A 19,908-nucleotide genomic window follows, 5' to 3' on the forward strand; every position below is an offset into this window, starting at 1 on the left:
GGAGGCTCCTCCAGCTCAAACCCCGAGGACCACGAGGGTGGAACAACTTCAACCTTATAGAAAATCCGGATTGAACGTTCAGATAACTTAAGTTGGCGGCCAAATGTTACGACGTTTTCAGATTTCATTTGACTCGAGTCCTTTAGCCAGCAAAGTTTAGAGCTCCATGGAAGTCTCTTTCCGGGGTAGACTTAATTTTTGTAGCGTTCAAAACATGTGCAGTGCAGAATTTCCTAAGGCTGAGGTGTGCCATCAGTGTGGTAACTTAAATATATTTAAAACAATGCACAAATCTGCTGCTGCTTAGAACACTGCAGCTTCTAAACCCAGTTTCTTTTACTGATTTAAATTTAAAACGAAAGAAGTTGTGCCTGAAGTGAATACTTTTTTTTTTTTTTCTTTTTTGCAGCCGGCACCCAGTGTACTGTAAAAGAATAAATACTTAGGCTTTCCATAGCTGTATTGAGACTTTCATCAAGGTGAAATAGTTGATGTCTGTGTGCTTTATTTTTTTTTTCCTCCTCCCTTCCCCCGTTTCCCCAGTCACACTTTATCAAGCAAGAAAACTGAATGATTGGTCTAAGTATTACTTTAACCAAAAAGATCAGGAGTTATTTCTCTGAATAGAGGGCAGTACTGTGGTTTTTGGGTTTTTTGTTTGTTGGTTTTTTTTTTTTTTTTTGTTGGATTTTTTTTTTTTTTCATGTTACCTCTATTCTCAATTTAGGGTTTTCTTCTCTGGGAGATGCATTATCTTTGTAAAACAAACATTGCTTTCTCCAATTTTTTCTGTTAATGGCAAAGAATGGAAATAGAATAAAGTTTTACTGATTTTGAAAAAAAAAAAAAAAAAAATTTAAACCCTCCGTGCGGGCCCGTCTCTTGCTTCACGCCGGCGTCACGTGTCCGGAAGCGGCGGCGGGTGATGACGTCAGGGCCGGAAGCCGGAAGCGCGGGCGGGGTGTTCCGCGTTGGGCGGGCGGGCCCGGGGCGGCCATGACCGAGTACAAGCTGGTGGTGGTTGGAGCCGGCGGCGTCGGCAAGAGCGCGCTCACCATCCAGCTCATCCAGAACCACTTCGTGGACGAGTACGACCCCACCATCGAGGTGAGCGGGGCGGCCCCGGCCCCCGGGGCTGCGTGTGGAGCCGCCGCTTCGGGGCGAGGGTCGGTCCGGTGCGGGGTGCGAGCGCGTCACGGGCAGAAATTCGGGGAAAACTCCTGCGGAGGTTCCGCGGTTTCTGCTCCGCGCCTTCCGGAGCCGCCGGCGGCGGCGGGGAGGGCCCGCGGGGCTGCGGGTGCAGCCGCGGTGCCGGGGCGATGCTGTTTGTAGTGGATTTTTTTTTGTATTTGCTACTTGAGGAATTTCTTATGGAGAACAGGATTTATTTTTTGTGTGGGGAAAGTTGAGGAGGCTCAGCCCCGCGTTATAAATGCTGTTACTTTACGATAGTTGTATTTTCTCATTGGGGAGGGGGCCTAGAAAAGCTCCTCTGAACCCCACTCCTCTATTTCATTATTGCTTTGATTTTTCCATAACAACCCCTGATGTGAAAAGAAGCAGCACCGTGATTTAAAACTCACCTTTTCTTAATAACCCCTGATGTGCAAAGAAGTGGCACAATATTTTTCTCTGCTCTAAAACTCACCTTTTCTTAATAACCCTTGATGTGAAAAGAAGCGGTACGATGTTTTTCTCTGATTTAAAACTCACCTCTCCTTAATAACCCCTGATATGAAAAGAAGCAGCACAATGTTTTTTCTGCTCTAAAACTCACCTTAATAACCGCTGATGCGAAAAGATGCGGTACAATGTTTTTCTCTGATTTAAAACTCACCTTTCCTTACTAACCCCTGACGTGAAGTGAAGCGGCGCGGTGCTTTGCTCTGCTCTGAACCTCACCTGTGTGCTCCGCAGGACTCGTACAGGAAGCAGGTTGTGATCGATGGGGAGACGTGTCTGCTGGACATCCTGGACACGGCGGGGCAGGAGGAGTACAGCGCCATGCGCGACCAGTACATGAGGACCGGCGAGGGATTCCTCTGCGTTTTCGCCATTAACAACAGCAAATCGTTTGCCGATATCAACCTTTACAGGTGCGACCTGGGTCTGTACCACAGGGAGACTAAGAAAAGCGTCAGACCCGTTTGCTATTAAACGCAGCAAAGACTCAATAATAGACAAATATTAAATCTCCCGCTTCCTGCAGAAAGTTTTTCAAGCTTCTCTGTGGATATGTTGTAAGTCAGTTGAGAATGGGACAGTCGCTTGGGTTGTTGTGTTAATCTAACGATATTTAGAGCACACAGAACATGATCTCTAAGAAAAGGGGTAAAAAGGCAAACACACGTCAGAGTGCGGTTATACATGAACTAGAAGATGGAGCATACGGAGTTATCAGACATGCTGCTGTAGGTTAGAACACTGAGCTCCTGCCCAGGTTTAATACACATTTTTGTGGCAGGAGGCTGTTGGGATACTTAGCTAAACCAGCTTTTACATTTAGAAAATAGTTCCTGACTTTTTTTTTTTTGCTTTATCTTTTTAAAGAGAACAGATCAAGAGAGTGAAAGATTCAGATGACGTGCCCATGGTGCTAGTTGGGAATAAGTGTGATTTGCCCACGAGAACAGTAGACACAAAACAGGCTCAAGAATTAGCAAAAAGCTACGGAATCCCCTTCATAGAGACGTCTGCTAAAACCAGACAGGTAAGACGCTCCCGTTCCTGGTCTGACCTCCTGTGTGCTAGATGCAGAACGCTCTCACATTTTCTCATGTATCTTTTTTTTCTTATCTGCAGGAGCAAGCATTATTTAATCCTTTTGCAGTCTTTATCTTTTGATTTCTCAGCTCTTAGCTTGAGTTCTGGTTTTATCACTGGACTAGGTCAGTACACAAATTGCTTCAGACTTGTATTGATTTTCTTTCAAGTGGGTCGTGTTCATAAGAAGAAAAGAGCTTCATCTGCTCTGTCTCAGTAGGTCAGGCTGTGCAGTCAGTCCTCCCAGACCTGCTTGGTTTTCTTGGCGTTTTAAAGGCGGCCAATTATTTACAGAAATAATTTCCTAGAGTGGACTAACGGACTTCTTCTGAGCTGCATTGACTACGTGGCTCTGTCCTGTCAGCCCATGTTCTACCTGCCTTGCTGTGGAATGAAGCAGAAAAGGTGCAATTTTTAAGCAGTAGCCAGAAAATTGTAAGAATTCTAAACCAGAGGTGATTAATCAAGCAGTAACTCGTTTCTTCTGTGGGACCTTGTTTCTTTTTTCTTTTTCTTGCCTTGTTTCTTTTACTGGTTGCTACCCTGGGTGTTTGTTTGCCTCGGGGAGAGTTAAGAGTGTACGTGGAGAGTTTCGGATATAAGCGCTGGTTTCTTTTCCTTATGAACTACGGCGTTAAGTCGGCTGCTGCTCTTTCTGTACAAGTGTGTCTTTCAAATATGCTAAGCGGTTCTGTGATGGAAAGAACAGTGATCATACAAGCTTCAGGAAAGAAAATATCTCGGTTTTCTTTTGCATTCAGGGTGTGGAAGATGCTTTTTACACACTGGTGAGAGAGATCCGGCAGTACCGGATGAAAAAGCTCAACAGCAACGAAGACGGTAATCAAGGCTGTATGGGACTGTCTTGCATTGTGATGTGATGAGGTGAGCTGGAATTTACATTTTTTGTTGGCTTCTTGTCTATGTGTCTTTCAGTTCTTGATAAGCGTGGCTTAGAAATACTGGCAGCTGCAGGTGGGTTTTTTCCCTATTGCACAACCCACTGATACCCAGAGTTAGATCCTACAATGAATTACTTCTCCAAATTTTTTCTTTTTTCTTCTTCCTCTAAGTAGATAGCAAAGCTTAAGAAAAGCAAATTTTCTTTGCTTTTGGCTGCAGCCACTGACCTGATAATGCTGTGGGTTTCTGTATCATTCCTGTCAGTGTCTCCTGCCTTTGGGAACCCATTCTGACTATTTGGAGAACACGTAATTTCTGTCTTGTGTACAAGGAACACCTGAACTAGAAAAGGAGTGTGTACAATTCTGCAGTCGCTGTTTGCTGACGATCCGTCGATCATTGGAGGTGCTTTTCTGTTCCAGATGCCAAGAATGCGCGGTTCAGATGTAGCTGCTGGACGAGTCTCGACGCTGCTGTGTTGCGTCTCGTGCTGATGCCCGGCAGCGTTCTGGTGCCAGCGGCCAGAATCTTGGTACCAGTTAATTAGCACAAGGTCGTTTGCTGTGCTCCATCTGAAGAGAACATCTATGGCATCTACCTCCTTGCTCAGCTAACGGAGCAGCCGCATCTCGTGATGTACTGGGATTCTTTTCTCACTGTGTTATCTGGGTTTGCTCAAGAAGAAAACCAGTCACAAGAAAAGTGAACTATAGAGACTAAACGCTGTGAAAAAGATGACACTTGACCTCTAGAGTAAAAGCTAGAAGTGCTGTTTGTCCCCTTTCTGTTGGATTCTGGTTTGCAGTGCTGTCGGAGGAGTGACACTAATCGTTGTTTGGCAGGTAACGTCACAGATGGTTTTGCCACCATGAACGCTCCCGTCACGTGTCAGATCGGTATCTGCTCCCTGTGCGCTTGCACAGAATATTTGCAACGTCCCCATTGTGCCAGGAGTGCCGCTTAACTGATCCTTCCTTTTCTGTAATAAAATGGAGATATCCTTCCTAACTTAAGTGCCTGTTTGCTGAGAAGATTGGAAGTTGCCCTCTGTTCCCTGTGTTGAGGAAAACCCCAAGGACTGGAATTTCTTGGGAGCTCGTTGTCTCGTGTGGGGGATCCCTCTGCCCAACGGGACACTGACCCGGGCGGCTGGGGGCTGGAAGATCCAGCAGGCGCTCGGAAGACTCTTCACCGAGGGAGGGGGACGTACGGCCTCTGCCTTTTACTTTCTTTGTAGGTGAAACTCTTTATATTCTATATTGTTTTCCTGCAGCATTCAGATCTCTTTGAGATTGGACCAAATTAGTCAGCTGTTCATTTTTAACGTTAACTGCCAACATTTACAGGCAGCTTCTCGATAGTTAATCTAGTAACTGGAGGTTAGTTAGCTAGGACAGCCGTTATTCAGCTCTGCCTGTAACTTGCAGATTATTTTATTCTGAATTATTTTTTTACCACCAGACTGTAAATGTAGTCTTTTTAAAACATCTCTCTGTAGAATGTGGTTGAAGAGTCTCCTTGTCAGGGGAGGAGTGTGGGATTTCGGGTTCACTGTATTCGGGGTGGTGGTTGTCACTGACTTGGCGTGTCCAGACCGAGGGGCGAAGGCAACGAGCTGGAACAGAAAACTGTTCTGATTGCAGCATCCTTGCAAAATGAGGGAGGGAGGGAGTGCAGTGACAACTACGCAGGTGTTTGTGCTGATGGGAATTCTGGGCTTGTTCTAACAGCCTCAAAGTACGAGAGAATTATTGCACAAGCTGTGCGAGTTCTTCCTAGAACAAAACATTGTCACCTCATATAACTGGGATGTAAAAGCGCGGTCGCTGTTGCAAAACCTCCTGGTGTTCCTTAGAATGCCGAGCCCTTCCCTGGTTCTGGTGCTGCCGCTCTGGGTTCTGCTCCGTGTGCTCAGCCCATGTGTCCCGCAGCAAATCCCAGTTCTCTGTTCCCATCGGGTGGAAGAGGAACGAGCGTTCAGCCGACAGAGCGAGTTCAGTCAGCGCCCACCAGCACCAGCAGAGAAATCGCAAGGGGCTTCATTTCAGTTTGATGGCGTCAGGTTCGCACATCTTCATTTGCATCGCTCCATTTCAAATGGAAATTAGGAATCGGTGAATACCGAGAGAAGAAATTGTTCCTTTTAATATCTGTTTCTTCTTAATTCTCTTCTTGGAATGAAGAGGATCAATCTGCATCACGTTTCCTTTATCCCTGATAATCCTTATAAGTACTTTTTGTGATTTATTTTACCCTTGACTGATATGACACCGATAAAAATGAAAAATACAATATTTTTACATAAAACGTGATATTTCAGCAACAAACACAGTGGTGGGCAGCGTTCTAGAGAGCACTGGCTGTCACTCGAGCGCGTCTGAAGATGATCTGACACAGTTACCGTCACTGCGAGTGTCGCGCCTGGAATCAGCGAACGGTGTTTTATTTGGTGCAAGAAGAGAAGTTATTTGTGACTGCGTTCTGTGGCAGGAGATGACTGTCTGCTTCTGAAGACGAGTGACACGCTGTTGTCCGCTTAATAAAACTACACGTGGAAAACAACAGCTTTTGGGACGCGCGTCTGGTCACACGGGCTCAGTGTTTTGGAAGAACAACAACGTGGGGTTTGTAACGTGTGTGAGCGGTGAGACCTTGTCATCCGGCTCCATGGGTGGTTTTGGATTATCTGGGAAATGTAGGAGTTTCTTTCCTGGCAGGCGGGATTGCGGAGTTGGGAGCAGACTGGCCGTGGCCACGGGAAGCCTGTGCCGCTGGCGTTCCGTGTTGGAAGGTTGCGTGGTCAGGTATGGAAAGTTATTTTGGATGGAGGTTCATCATAAGAATTCTCTACGGTGCACGGCGTGTTGTGGTTGTCATTAAAATGTATCAGCCGTAACTCCAAGAGCTGTGAATTCTCAGAATTGTCTGGGCACTGACAAATGCACCTGCTTCTCTTCAGTGTTCCCTTTCTCTCGGAATATATAAAACTTTGGTAACTTAGAGGAGGCTGCATCAGCTCTGAGGATGCTGCAGAGCCGACCTACCCCAGTGGTGCTCCCATCTGCGTTATTTTAGGTTTAAATCTAGCGAGTGATACAAAATCAGGGTGTTGTATTAGTCATGGGCATGAAGTAAGTGGTTGTACTTTGTTTCCACTCTCTATATAGTTATATCTAAATAAGAGAACCCTGATTTTGGTGGTGACAGAACTGTGGAGGGATAAAACCCCAGGAACTTTTAAGAAGAATCATTCAGAACATAAGCACAGAAGTTTTTGCACAAGACAGGTCCCTGGAAAAGGTGGTTTCATAGATTTAACCCAAATGTTGTTATTTAGAACTAACAGGACAACGCCGCGTTAGTGTCAAGCTGACTTTACTATCCCAAATGGGAAGATCAAGCATAAGCAACATTGAGGTAAAATATTTAAAAAGATAACGCTCTTGTTCAAAAATTACAAGTGCCAATAACTGAAACGTTTGTGTTGTTACGGACTGAGAACAGCTGGTTAAGGAGATCGTATAACCCTGTGGCTCATTCCTGTTGTTGTCCCCACTCCATGGTCTTGTTCAAACAACAGCGCTCAGGTTTTGTTCTCATTGTCATCAGTCGGAGTTTGGACAGTAACCACGACACTGAAATCATCGTAACTTTTTGAGCAGTTTAATGACTTAGAATGGAATGTCCAGCAACTTCAGGCCTACGATATGTGGTCCTGCTTTACTCCCCAAGCTTTCCTGTTTGTCTGTAACCTCCAGGGTGGTAGGAACTGTTGGCATCTGGACATTTTATCCAAGGGCTAATTTGTTGTTACTTTGTATAATTATTTGCTTTCAATAATGCATCTCTTTTGGTTTGAATTGAAGTAAATTATTCTGCTTCTTAAATAACTTTTTTAAAGAATAAACTTTGAATTCTTTGGTGGTTTTGCGGTGGTGATGTGGGCGCTGAGAACCGCGCTGTCCGCTTTCTGTGCGGGATCTCGATTACTCAAATCATCACTTCTGTAACGTGACACGAACGGCTGTATCGTGGATGTTCACTCTAGCGTGAATAAGCAGCCAGAGTGGCTCTGAGACACCCCATGGGCTCGTTCCAGAGTCCAGTTTTAATCATTTCACCAATCTGCGCCTGTCTCATGCATCTTGCATCAATGTTGAGTCTCTATATTTGCAGTGAGGACCCTCATAGCATCTCTGCTGACTTTGCCCTTGGGAAGGATGCTCCTAAGGCAAAGAAAGGGGGAGGAGAAGGTTCTTTACTTGGCGTTCCAAGAGTGAAACCAGCTATAAAGTTATTGCTGTGTCCAAATCATGCTCTCTTAGACTTCCAAGTAGCTTAATTCAGGCTTGCAAAATCCTTCCCGGTTGGCTTTCCTCCTGCAATAATTGTGTTGGACCGCACTGTAAGCGTGTTTTACACGTGCTTCTCGAAGACATTGTGACAGGCCTCTGGAACCCAGAGTCCAACCTGGTTTCTGTGCAAGGAACATAAGAACAGACTCCTGGTAACGGGTATGAAACTCCTTGCCCTGCGCAGCTGCAGCAGCCGCTGCCTGTTCCAGGAGAAGAGACTCAGAATATGAGCGAACTGGAGGAAGATCCTGCTAAATACCTGAAGCTGCCGAATTCCTGGCATGTTTTGCCAGCTGAAAAGGAGTGGGAAGATGGCTTGTTCGTATTCAGTTCTTCAGTTTGAAGAGCTGTGGGTCTAACTTTAGCACAGCATACACGGGCTTTACTCGTATTTCTATCATGAACCCAACTAAGTTGATCCTGCGATTTAAAAAGCTGGAGGATCAAAAGGCCTCTCAAGGAAGATGACCTCTGCACCCTAAAGGTTATTTTTGGTTTCAGATGTGAATCCCAGGCTTATGTTGATATATCCAGAAAGGTTAAGGGTGGATATAGGTCCTGTGGGAGAGCAAACAAGCAGGAACCAGGTTTTATTGATCTTAAATGAAATAGTTAAACAATAATGCAGTGCGGAGACTCACAAACTGGGGAATGAGTAAGAACAAGACTAATTTGGGAACCGCAGACTGCTGTCAACGTGAGAAGACCAGACGTTGGTTGCACCTCTGTGTGTTGTTGGGGGAAATCAATTTATAATATATTCCTGGGGAATATCTGGAAAGTGGGGCTAAAACTCCCTGAATTCTGGAGAATTTCTGAATTGTCACCCAGCACGTTTTGGAGTTTCGCACATCACATAGTGATCTTTCAGAGAAAGGTTCTGGGTGCTCTGGGAATTATCTCAGCTGGCGATGCTGCCCCAGGTCTCAGCTCATCCAGCTTGACCAAGTTGCGCCACAGCTTCCCATGCACCCAGGGACAAAATCCGTGAATGTTATTTCTAACTCTGTATCTTATGCAAGTAAGTCTCTCGCTTATTCCAGCCTCCTTTGGGGATGAGGCCTTTTCGTAGCTGGAAAGATGCAAGGACATGTGCGCAACTCCTGTTGCTAAAATCTCTGAACAGCACACAGGTTGGTGAGAGCACATGGTTTGTACCTGTCCACAGCTCCTGTTCTGATGAAAACATCAGCCCTGTGCCTTCGGGATTTTCTTTAAACCTTTGGCTCAGCACAGAAAACATCAGTTTTAGTGCCCCTTAAGCCTGACTTCCACAGTCCACTTCAGAAAAGTGCAACTATCCTGGGAAGTAGCAATCTGCCCAGACAACAGGTGAAACTCCACTAGATGCAAAATGACAGCCTAACTAGAAAAAAAAAAAAAAAAAAAAAAAAGTTAAATTTGAGCCCTGCTTTCACCTGTTTCAGTGCAAGTGCTTGTGGTTGCACTTTAAATAGTCTTAGAGTTGATCTCCGTTCTCCTTTTAGAGCGGGAGAGTCTGATTACAGGGAAGGGAAAGCAGCAAACGCGGTGTCAGGCTGTTGTGCGGGCAGTCGCTCCCTGTGCTCGGCTCCCACAGGGTGTTACCTGAGGCTCTGCAAACCTGCTGCAAACATGTCACGGGTGAAAATTCCAGGTAGGTCTGAAAGCAGGTATGAGACAAGGAGCCCGGGGCAGGCCGGTGAGCCAGTCAGACGGTTGGTATCTTTGCCGTCCAGGAGACCTTGCTGGGGGCTTTGAGCATTCTTCTTCCTGCTCGAAGACATTTTTGGATAGTACAGCAAAGAAATAGCATTATTGTTTAAATCTTGCTCTGCTAGCGTTGAAGAAAAATACTGTCCCTCCTGCAGCGTAATGTACCATGTAAATGTATCCTGTAATGAGACCGTGAAATCCCTGTGGAAGGGGTCAGAGGGATTTGGGGAGTCTCTATGACCCCGGCTGAGCTGGGAAGGTGCAGGTGCTGTGGCCCCGAGGGACGGGGACACCAGCAGGAGCAGGGCCAGCCAGGCTTTGCAGAACAGACCGGAGCAACGTGGCTGCTGCTACAGAGCCCCGGAGAACATCGGCACCAAACAGTCCTGATTAGAGGCGTTTAGAATCGCGGTGCGATAGACGCTGTCTAGTACGTGAGGCTGGTTTTAAAGCCCGGCCTTACAAATCGGGGGGAGGGGGGGGTTTGACTTTCATGAGTGTGATTTCCATCCATGAAAGATGTGAAAGGTCAGACTGGGCATGTCTGGGATGCTTCATTTGCAAATGAATCCATGGAGTTCACATGCCAGAAGAGTATGTTCTGCAGGCTGGACTCGGGGAGTCAAGAGCTGGTGACTTGTGAGGCTGCAGCTCCAGCCTGAGGTTTCTGAGGATAGAAAGGGTGTGAATTGCACCCCCAAAATGTTGCTGCCACGCTGTGTGACCAGGAGTGAAGATGTGTGGAACTGCAGTGTCTGATCTGGTGGTGAATAACTGGAGATGTGACCATAGGTGGCAGGAGGATGAAACTTGGCGTCTTTGAAATGACCGTCCATCCTGATCTTCACAAACAATGACAAGTCACAGGCAAAAACTAGCAAAGCAGCCCTGGTGCTCTGAGTCACTAAAATATTTGCTTTCACGTTCAGGGCTCGTTCTGCCCTCTTAAGTTGTTCCTTTTCTGCATCCCTGCACCTGGACACAGGGGCAGGGAGAGACATTCCGAGGCAGCTCAGTCTCATTAGGTGACAGTGGAAGGCTTTGGCTAAACTTGTACTTTGCTGAGATTTTGAAGGGCTGATCACATCTGTTCATATTTTGTTTCTGTTTTATCTCAAACAGCAGAAGACAAACGTGAGTATTGCGAGGCTTCCATATGCTCTGCTCTGTTACTGCCCAGACATGATCATTGGAAACAAACAGTGGTTACGTGATCATGGTACCTGTCAGCAGTTTGAGGAGATGCTGTTTCTCAGCAGTGCCAGCTGTGCCTCCCGCTGTTTCATGAAATGGTTCCGGCTTTTTATTCATTTGATATGTGAAGCTGCTATTTGTTAAGTATTGTCCTAGCACTCCTGAGCTCCTGCTTAGGAGATAAACTTATTTTAGTGGAGTTCTTTGTGTCAGAAAGTGAAACATTTTGCAAGTTCACTTGGACCTATTCACACCTCTGTTGGTTTCTTTTTTTTTTTCTTTACTTTACTTTTATTTTATATATTTTAACAGAGATTCATCCCAAAGCAACTTCTTTTGAATGCATCCTGCTCCTAGTGGATTTGATCCATGACGGGACAGATCCAATGCTTCATCTCCTTTATTCAGGTTGAAGTCCGCAGGATGGGGCACTTGCCGTCTTCTTCCTTCTCCACGTTTGCTGAGGCCTCTTATGTGCCAGCAGAAAACATTTCTTGCTGAGACACCAGTCACCCCAGAGCCCCCAACAGTGGGCAGCAATGGGATAGTGTAAAAAAAAATGCATTTTATCTTCTGAGCAGCATGTTGGAGCCCATTGATGACACAGCGGCTTTACAACAGCAAGGAACTTTTGTGACTGAAATCCTGGTTTTGTGACATTGCACTGCTGAGAAACAGACCCAGTGCCAGAATTTTCCGCTGTGTTTGTAGCTCAGCACAAACCCTTTTGTCTTCCCACATAACAGTGGGGAAAGGAAGCCCCTGTGTTATGTCCCCCATGACCCACAGCTGGGACCTCGCAACTGCAAATCCAGGGCTACAGGGATAAACTGTTTTGATCCCTGTGGAAACAAAAAAACCCAAACGCTATGTTCATTCCTGAAAATCTCTCGCAGGTCTGGCACACTTCTGCCATGCATGTCAGTCTGGCTTGGTCCTCACCAGCTGACCGTGTCCTGTCTGACACGTCAATGGTGTTGTCCAACTTGCAGCGTTGATCCTCGCTTCATGCTGAGCTGCCAACTGCTGGCAAAACCTGCTCAATTAGCGTCCATATGGCACTATGCAAACATGAGCTTCTGGGAGATGTTGCCAGAAGAGCCTTTGGGTTCTTGTTTTACGGTATTTCGTTGGCAGTGGAAGGGCTTTTAACCTCCTTTCTCCCACTTCATAAAGCTCCGGCCAACCTGGTGGCAATGGTGGCTTCCGTAGGGCCGTGTCAGCCGGGATCTTTGCAGCATGCTGCACGTGATGGGCTGAGACAGGTCCCCACACGATGGTTCCTCACCCGGGAGCTCTTTGTCTGCTCCGTGATGGTGGGAACTAAGTGCTTGGGCTGCCAGCTCTGTCCATCTCTGTCTGTACCTCTGTCTTCATCTTGTCCTTGTGGTGTAAGTGGGTCTTGGGCTTCCTAGAGCTGTATGGACTCTGCCCATCTTTCCCTCTTGCCCCCACTGTATGTTCTCATAAGTGCCCTTCCCAAAGTTTTGCCTATTTCTGGGCCTTTTTGCACTACTCTTGGACTGTGGGTTGTATATACTTTTATTTTTTAGTGTGCTGGGGGTGTCTAGGTATGTCTGCAGCCCACTATGTGTGCCCCGGGTTCTGTAAGCTTCGTTGCAAAGTTTGGAGGTTGCTCAGAGTATTCCGGGCAGCATGGAGGTGTCACAAGGGAACGACAGCTGAGCATTGAACTGCCTGCAAGGGCGGCTGGGAACATAACAGCGGTGCAACCCTGCTCCTTCTCCTCGCAGAGGTGGACGAGGCGATGCGCTCCTTCGCCGAGAAGGTCTTTGCCTCGGAGGTGAAGGATGAGGAGAGCCGGCATGAAATCTCTCCTTTCGACGTGGAAGACGTCTGCCCCATCTCGCGCCAGGAGATGAGGACGCACATGATGCTTCAGGAGACCTCTGCCACGACAGAGAAGCGGTGAGCAACGACCAGGGCACCTGGGGAAAGGAGAGGAGAATTGTCTGCGTAGCCCCAGCCGGGGCTGGAAGAAGGCAGGGGGGATGTAAATCAAGGCCTGTGAAAACAGCTCACCACACCCAGGGGATAAATCCTTGGTAATCCCAAGGCATCTGTCAGGTACTTCAGGGTTTCCTCTCCAAAGACACCCTTGGCCTGTTCCCTGGGTGTCAGCATGGCCGTGGCCACAGAGCTGCTGGAGAGGGAGACTTGGAGACCTTTCTCTGGAAAGGTGCACCTTCCAAAGACCACACTTAAAAGTCTGTGGCTACTTTGTGGCCTCTGTTCTTGGCAGCATCTGTTTAAGGTGCTCAGAGAGCACCAGTGAGATGATACATGTTGTGGTAAGTGCCTCTGACCCCACACCTGCCCGTGGAGCTGGAGCTCTTTGCCTGAGGTTTTCCTCCCCGGCAGGAGGAAGCGCCTGTTCCGCCTGAAGACGATTGCGCTGGCCCTCCCTGTGGCTCAGAAATCTGCAACCAAACTGTCCACCATCGACGAGGTCATCTCTACCTCCCCCCTGTACCAGACCGTGCCCGACTTCCAGCGGGTGCAGATCACAGGGGATTACGCCTCTGGGGTAGGTACTTGCATGGCTACACCCTTCCCCGTGCTGACTGCCACCCGTCCGGTCCCTGCCCATCCCTCAGTGTCACAGGACTCAGCACCAGGTGCAGTGGGAACAGTCTGTGCCTCACGAGCATCTGATGGTGCCCTGGAGAATCCCAAGCTGAATTCCTCAGCAGGAGTCCGTGGGGTGCTGCAAGCTTCCCAGGGGATTCTCCGGGCTCCTCCTTGCACACAGCTCTATACATCTGTCTGCAATCTATGTACATCACGGAACTCCAGAATGGTTGAGCTTGGCAGGGACCTCTGGAGGTCGCCTGGTCCAACCCCTCTGCTCAGGCAGGGTCACCCAGAGCCCGTTGGCCAGGACCGCTCTCAAATCCTCCTTCTCCACAGCCTCCCGCTACATTTGTGCTGCTTCTGAGATGCAGCTGGCAGGTTGCTCAGCTCGGAGTTTCATGGTAGAGAGGAGCAATTAGGGGAAGCTGAAAGTCCTTCCATGCACAAGCACACTCCTTCTGCCATGACTGCAGCTGGCAGCGAGTGCTGCATGGCGTTCTCCCCTGCTGCTCCAGTCTGACCTCTCTTGACTGCTCAAAACACTTGTCTGTGCAGTAAATCAAAAAATCTTGACACGCTGGGTCATTGTGTGCTGTTGGTCCTGCTTCAGTTTCAGCCTGGGCTCCAAAAATAGCTTTTAGTGTTCTGCCGAGGCCTGGCTTCCATTTCAGCATCAACTAATTTGCAGTGGGGAATGTGAGAGGGGATGACAGCTGGAAATCATTGGTTCTAGCACGAGGAACTTCCATTTGCCATGTCCAGGACTTTGCCTGCCATCCCTCCTTTGCCCTGCTCAGGCAGAGCAGTGGGAGGGAGGGGGTGATGAGGTGTGGATCTTGCTGCGAACAAAATTTCCCTCTTCTTGGTGCAGCAGGGCACCTCAGGCACCTAGGTCCCAATCGTGCCATTGCGTTCAGTGACAGCCCTCTTGCAGGTGACGGTTGAAGATTTTGAAGTTGTTTGCAAAGGCCTGTACCGTGCCCTGTGCATCCGGGAGAAGAACATGCAGCAGTCGGTGCAGAGGTTCCCCCGCACCCCGTCCCAGTACCTGCGCACCATCGAGGGCGAGGTCTGGAGTGCCAGTGACACCGGCCCAGGTACATCCAGGCACCTGGAGTGTTGTCCCTGCCCTCTGCCCAGGCTGGAGGAGCATGTGGGGTTTTGCTCATGGTATAACCTCATGGCGTTCTCCTTTTGGTCCAGTGTTCACCCCGCCAGTGAAGGATGGACAGGATCCTTTTGAAACTGGGAATCTTCCCGAGGACCTGGGGTACCACGTCCAGATGAAGGATGGAGTAGTTTACGTTTATGGAGACAAGGCAGCGGCTGCCAGAAATGAGCCCAAGGACCTGCCCTACCCCAGCCTTGAGCAATTCGTTGACGACATGAACTTCCTCTTGGCCCTGATTGCACAGGGGCCCATGTAAGTGCGGAACCTGGCGGCGCTGGGTGCAGCGGGGCAGGCAGAGAGAGGTCAGGGCAGAGCCAGGGTTGTCCCCATCCCTTCCTGGGAGGTGGGAGGGACCCGCTGGTGATGTACCTGCTGGCTATCAAGGTGTCCTTGGCCCTCGTCAGCCATCTGAGTTGGGGTCTTAAGCAAAGTCAGCGCTTGGGGATTGGAGATGTGCCCCGCAGGTGTGCTCACCTGGCCAAGCCTTCCTGCCAAGCTCTGTCACAGAGCCAGGAGAAGCACCTTGGGGAAGGTCGGGCCAGGCCAGCGTGAGCTCCTCCAGCTCAGGGGGAAACTGCATGCCTGTTTGTCTGGCCATGTCCCTGTGTTGGGGGGTAAGGAGACCAGCCAGGGTTCTGCCTTTTGCTTTCTCTAGTAAGACCTACACTCATCGGCGCCTGAAGTTCCTCTCATCCAAGTTCCAAGTGCATGAAATGCTAAATGAGATGGAGGAGATTAAAGAGCTGAAGAACAACCCCCACCGGGACTTCTACAACTGCCGGAAGGTAAATGGCAAGATTTACAGCCCTAGGGACTCTGGGGACGAGCTGTCTTGGTGCCTTTCCCCCCTGAATGCGATATTAGAGTCATGGTCTGTGGTACCTACACCATTCCTGCTAATGGGATGGTGTTGACTGGGCTGCTCTTGGCCTAGGTTGATCTGGGCTGAGCCGTGTTCCCCACACAATTAGGCTCACCTAAAGGGGTTTGTGAGCCTCCCTGTGATGGTACCCGAGCATCCCAGCTTGCAGCTAGCTAGCTGTCCCTTTGGTTCCTCAGGTGGACACACACATCCATGCTGCAGCCTGCATGAACCAGAAGCATCTTCTGCGTTTCATCAAGAAATCCTACTGTGTGGATGCCGACCGTGTCGTTTATGATGCCAAGGGCAAACAGCTCACCCTGAAACAGGTTTTCGAGCAGCTCCATCTGCACCCCTATGACCTGACAGTGGACTCCCTGGACGTCCATGCAGTAAGTGGTAGGGCATTTACAGGTCACCCTCATCCACCCCATATTTATGGCTTTTCCCCTCCCTGTGTACCCAGGACATGTTGTGCGTGTTAGTGGCAGGACGCAGCAGCTCCTGGCTTTCCCATTTGGGGTTGTTTAGATCAGTCCCTGCTCAGCTGGTACACTCGTGCCCAGTGTGTGCGTTTGTAGTATTTGCCTCTGCTCCGCCCCACTCCAGGGAAGGCAGACATTTCAGCGCTTTGATAAATTCAATGCCAAGTACAACCCCGTGGGTGCGAGCGAGCTGCGTGACCTCTATCTGAAGACGGAGAACGCGATCGGTGGCGAGTACTTTGCGACCATCATCAAAGTGAGAATGCAGGGGAGGAGAAGAGCAGCTCAGCTGTGCCCGGGGGCTGGAGGGTCCCCGTGCAACCATCTGTCCTGGTCGGCAGGAGGTTGGCTCTGACCTGGAGGATGCCAAGTACCAGCATGCGGAGCCTCGTCTCTCCATCTACGGGCGATCGGCGGATGAGTGGCCCAAGCTGGCCAGCTGGTTCAACAGGCACCGCGTCTATTCCCCCAACATGAAGTGGATGATCCAAGTACCCAGGATTTAGTATGTGCTGTTGGTCTGGGAGCTCTGTGCCCGGCAGTGCGCTATGCTTTATTTTTTATCCCAAAGGGATTACAGGGACAGTGGGCCATATTGTTGCTGTGCTTAGCAGCTCATCCCTGTCTCTGTCCACAGTGATGTGTTCAGGTCTAAGAATTTCCTTCCACACTTTGGGAAGATGTTGGAAAATATCTTTGTTCCCGTGTTTGAGGCAACTGTCAATCCCCAAGCCAACAAAGAGCTGAGTGTCTTTCTACGCCACGTGAGTGTCACCTGATGATGCTGTCAGAGTGCGGTGAGCCCTCAGATTCCTGTTTGTGCATATGAAATGGGGCATTGGCCCTGGCATGAAAAATGTCACCAGGGGGCTTGTGGCCCTACTGCCACATTCTGGGGAAGTGGGCCTGTGTCCAGAACCACTGGGAGGGGACAGACCCCCTGAGCCGGCTGCTGTGAGACATGCTGCCCACTCACCTCCTGGAGAGGTTGGTTTGGTGTGAGCTTTATTTCTAGTCCTTGATGGGGTTTGGGGGTTTGTGAGGAGCAAGATCTGCAGCTGTGGCCCCGACTCTCCTCCTGTGTGGGGCAGGGTGAGCCAGCCTACCTGGGCACGATGCGGTGGGCAGCTTGAAGATGCAGCTTTTTCGTTACCTTGCCAAGCAGATCACTGGCTTCGACAGTGTCGATGATGAATCCAAGCACAGTGGACACATGTTCTCCACTAAGAGCCCAAAGCCAGATCAGTGGACTTCCGAGAAGAACCCATCCTACACCTACTATGTATACTATATGTATGCCAACATCTTGGTGCTTAACAACCTGCGCAGGTGAGGCTTGGGACGTGCGATGGGCTGGCAGAAGGGAGGGTGCCCCATGAGTTGTCTCAGCTCTTTGATCGTTGGGGTGGAAGAAGCGGGGCCCTCCTCGCTCTGCCACCAGTGCAGTTTGGAGCTTCGTGTCCCGGAGCAATCCAAACGCTCCTCGGTAGGAAGTGTGATGGACTAGGATGAAAACTTTGGGATTGCAGAGATGCATCTGTTGCGTGCACAGAGAAAAGAGAACAAGCAATGTGCTCCTAGGTCACGCTGGATTCTTGGGGACCCACTGGTAGGGGCAGAGCTGGGACTGCAGTCAGGGAATCTTGCATCGCGTGCCAACTAACCCTGCTCTGAGTCCTCCTTACGTGTGCCCAGGCAGCGTGGCATGAACACGTTCCTCTTCCGTCCGCACTGTGGGGAAGCCGGGGCCATCACGCATCTGCTCGCAGCCTTCATGACAGCAGACAACATCTCCCACGGCCTCAACCTCAAGAAGGTAAGTGGAGCAGCCAGCCAAGGCACGGCCGAGGAGGAGGGCACGTTCACAGCTGGTCTTCGCTGGAGCTGACGGTTAATTGTGCCTCTGCTTTAGACTGACACAGACAGCCTGGCTGCAGGCAGATGCTACATGATTCTCTGGGTGTCTCCAGGCATGTTCGGGGATGTAGCTGAGAAATGTATTCAGATTTCAGGGGTTCAGCCTCAGACCTGTCACTGGAGCCAGCTGAGTTCTGAAATCAGACAGATTTGAACTCAGCCCTCCATGGGGGTGGAGGGTTGCTAGCTTGCCTGTGTCCTTTCTTGCACACATGAGCTCTGTGCACCAGATTTCCCAGCTGAGGCACCAGGCTGATCTGAGGAACAACCCTGGAGAGGTGGAGGGCGCAGCGACTTTATCCCTAACCTGGCAACTCTGCTCATCTTTGCAGAGCCCGGTGCTGCAGTATCTGTACTTCCTTGCCCAAATTCCCATTGCTATGTCCCCACTCAGCAACAACAGTCTCTTCCTGGAGTATGCAAAGAATCCGTTGCTTGACTTCCACCAGAAGGGCCTCATGGTGTCCCTTTCTACAGATGACCCCATGCAGTTTCACTACACCAAGGTACAGTGTGAGCTGGTCACCTACTGTCTGAGTACTGGGGCTGGGACTGGGTGTGCCTTGTTTTTCACTGAAGCAGCAGCATTTGCAGAGTGACATAGAATCACAGGATGGTTTGTGTTGAAGGGACCTTCCCAGCTCCCCCCAGTGCCCCCCCTGCCATGGGCAGGGACATCTGCACCAGCTCAGGTTGCTCAGAGCCCCGTCCAGCCTGGCCTGGGATGTCTCCAGGGATGGTTCATCCACCACCTCTCTGGGTGACCTGGGCCAGGCTCTCACCAACCGCAGGGGCAACAATTTCTTCCTCGTGTCCCGCCTGAATGTCCCTCCTTTAGTTTAAAACCATCATCCTTTGTCCTGTCACAACAGGCCCTGCTCAAGTCTGTCCCATCTTCCTTATGGGCCTCTTTTAAGTCCAGAAAGGCTGCACTACGGTCTCCTGGAGCTTCTCTTCTCCAGCTGAACACCCCAACTCTCTCAGCCTGTCCCACAGCAGAGCTGGTCCAGCCTCGGATCATTTCTGTGGCTCCCCTGGCCCCTCTCCGGCAGCTCCATGTTTCTCCTGTACGAGGGCTCCGGAGCTGTGAGCAGCACTGCCGGCGTCTCAGCAGGGCAGAGGGGATTGGACTAGATGACCTTTTGAGGTCCCTTCCAATCCCTAACATTCTGTGATTCTGTGATTCTGTGACAATGTCCAGCGAGCTGGGCCATGCGGGCCAGCCCTCGCTCCATCCCGGGCTGTGTTGCCGCCGGTTTGTGACGCAGCCTGTGCCCGCAGGAGCCCCTGATGGAGGAGTATGCCATCGCTGCCCAGGTCTTCAAGCTCAGCACCTGCGACATGTGTGAAATCGCCCGGAACAGCGTCCTGCAGTGCGGCCTGTCCCACGAGGTTGGTGTCCCCTGGGCGCTGAGGCGCGGGTGTCCCGGGACAGCAGCTCTGCCTGTGCCTGGAGGGACCGGGACCCGCCCGCGCTCCCTCGGGTGCCCCAGCTGGTCTGTACCGCCGTCCCGCTCTCTGGCAGGAAAAAGCCAAGTTCTTGGGTGAAAACTACCAGGAAGAAGGGCCGCAGGGCAACGACATCCGCAAGACCAACGTGGCTCAGATCCGCATGGCCTATCGCTACGAGACCTGGTGCTACGAGCTCAACCTCATTGCCGAGGGCCTGAAAACCGACTAGGAGCGCGGGCGGGCTTCGGGACCGCGGGGGGCGCGGGCTCGGGGCGGGGGCCGCGCAGTAAAACCGTCTGTCAGCAGCGCCCTGCGGCGGGGGGCGGGGCGCCGCCTGAGTGACAGCCGCGAGAGCCAATGGGTGTGGTTCCATACGCGCCGGGAGCGTCCTGCGGGAGAGGCACTGGGTGCGGCGGGGCGGAGGGGCGGGGCGCCGCCTGAGTGACGGCCGCGCGAGCCAATAAGCGTATTTCCATGCGCGCCGGGGGCGGCACCGAGTGAGGTGGAGGGGCGGGG

At 50.3% G+C, this 19,908-nt stretch overlaps 2 protein-coding genes across 2 annotated transcripts; both read left to right on the top strand.

Moving 5' to 3' along the window:
- The first annotated feature begins 966 nt into the window (after positions 1-966).
- On the top strand, positions 967-7,592 carry NRAS (NRAS proto-oncogene, GTPase). Its single transcript, XM_065649459.1, has 5 exons — positions 967-1,107; positions 1,918-2,096; positions 2,551-2,710; positions 3,525-3,648; positions 4,089-7,592. The coding sequence occupies exons 1-4, from the start codon at positions 997-999 to the stop codon at positions 3,642-3,644; spliced, it is 570 nt and encodes a 189-aa protein (XP_065505531.1). The 5' UTR covers positions 967-996; the 3' UTR covers positions 3,645-3,648; positions 4,089-7,592.
- Positions 7,593-9,514: 1,922 nt separating this feature from the next.
- On the top strand, positions 9,515-19,745 carry AMPD1 (adenosine monophosphate deaminase 1). The gene is made up of 15 exons (XM_065649423.1): positions 9,515-9,657; positions 12,665-12,839; positions 13,293-13,458; positions 14,440-14,602; positions 14,709-14,928; positions 15,332-15,461; positions 15,736-15,930; positions 16,148-16,279; positions 16,365-16,528; positions 16,661-16,787; positions 17,189-17,352; positions 17,719-17,839; positions 18,273-18,446; positions 19,222-19,332; positions 19,466-19,745. The coding sequence occupies exons 1-15, from the start codon at positions 9,636-9,638 to the stop codon at positions 19,619-19,621; spliced, it is 2,220 nt and encodes a 739-aa protein (XP_065505495.1). The 5' UTR covers positions 9,515-9,635; the 3' UTR covers positions 19,622-19,745.
- Positions 19,746-19,908: the final 163 nt, after the last annotated feature.

Source organism: Caloenas nicobarica, chromosome 21 (genome assembly GCF_036013445.1).
Source record: "Caloenas nicobarica isolate bCalNic1 chromosome 21, bCalNic1.hap1, whole genome shotgun sequence".
Classification (NCBI taxonomy): Eukaryota; Metazoa; Chordata; class Aves; order Columbiformes; family Columbidae; genus Caloenas; species Caloenas nicobarica.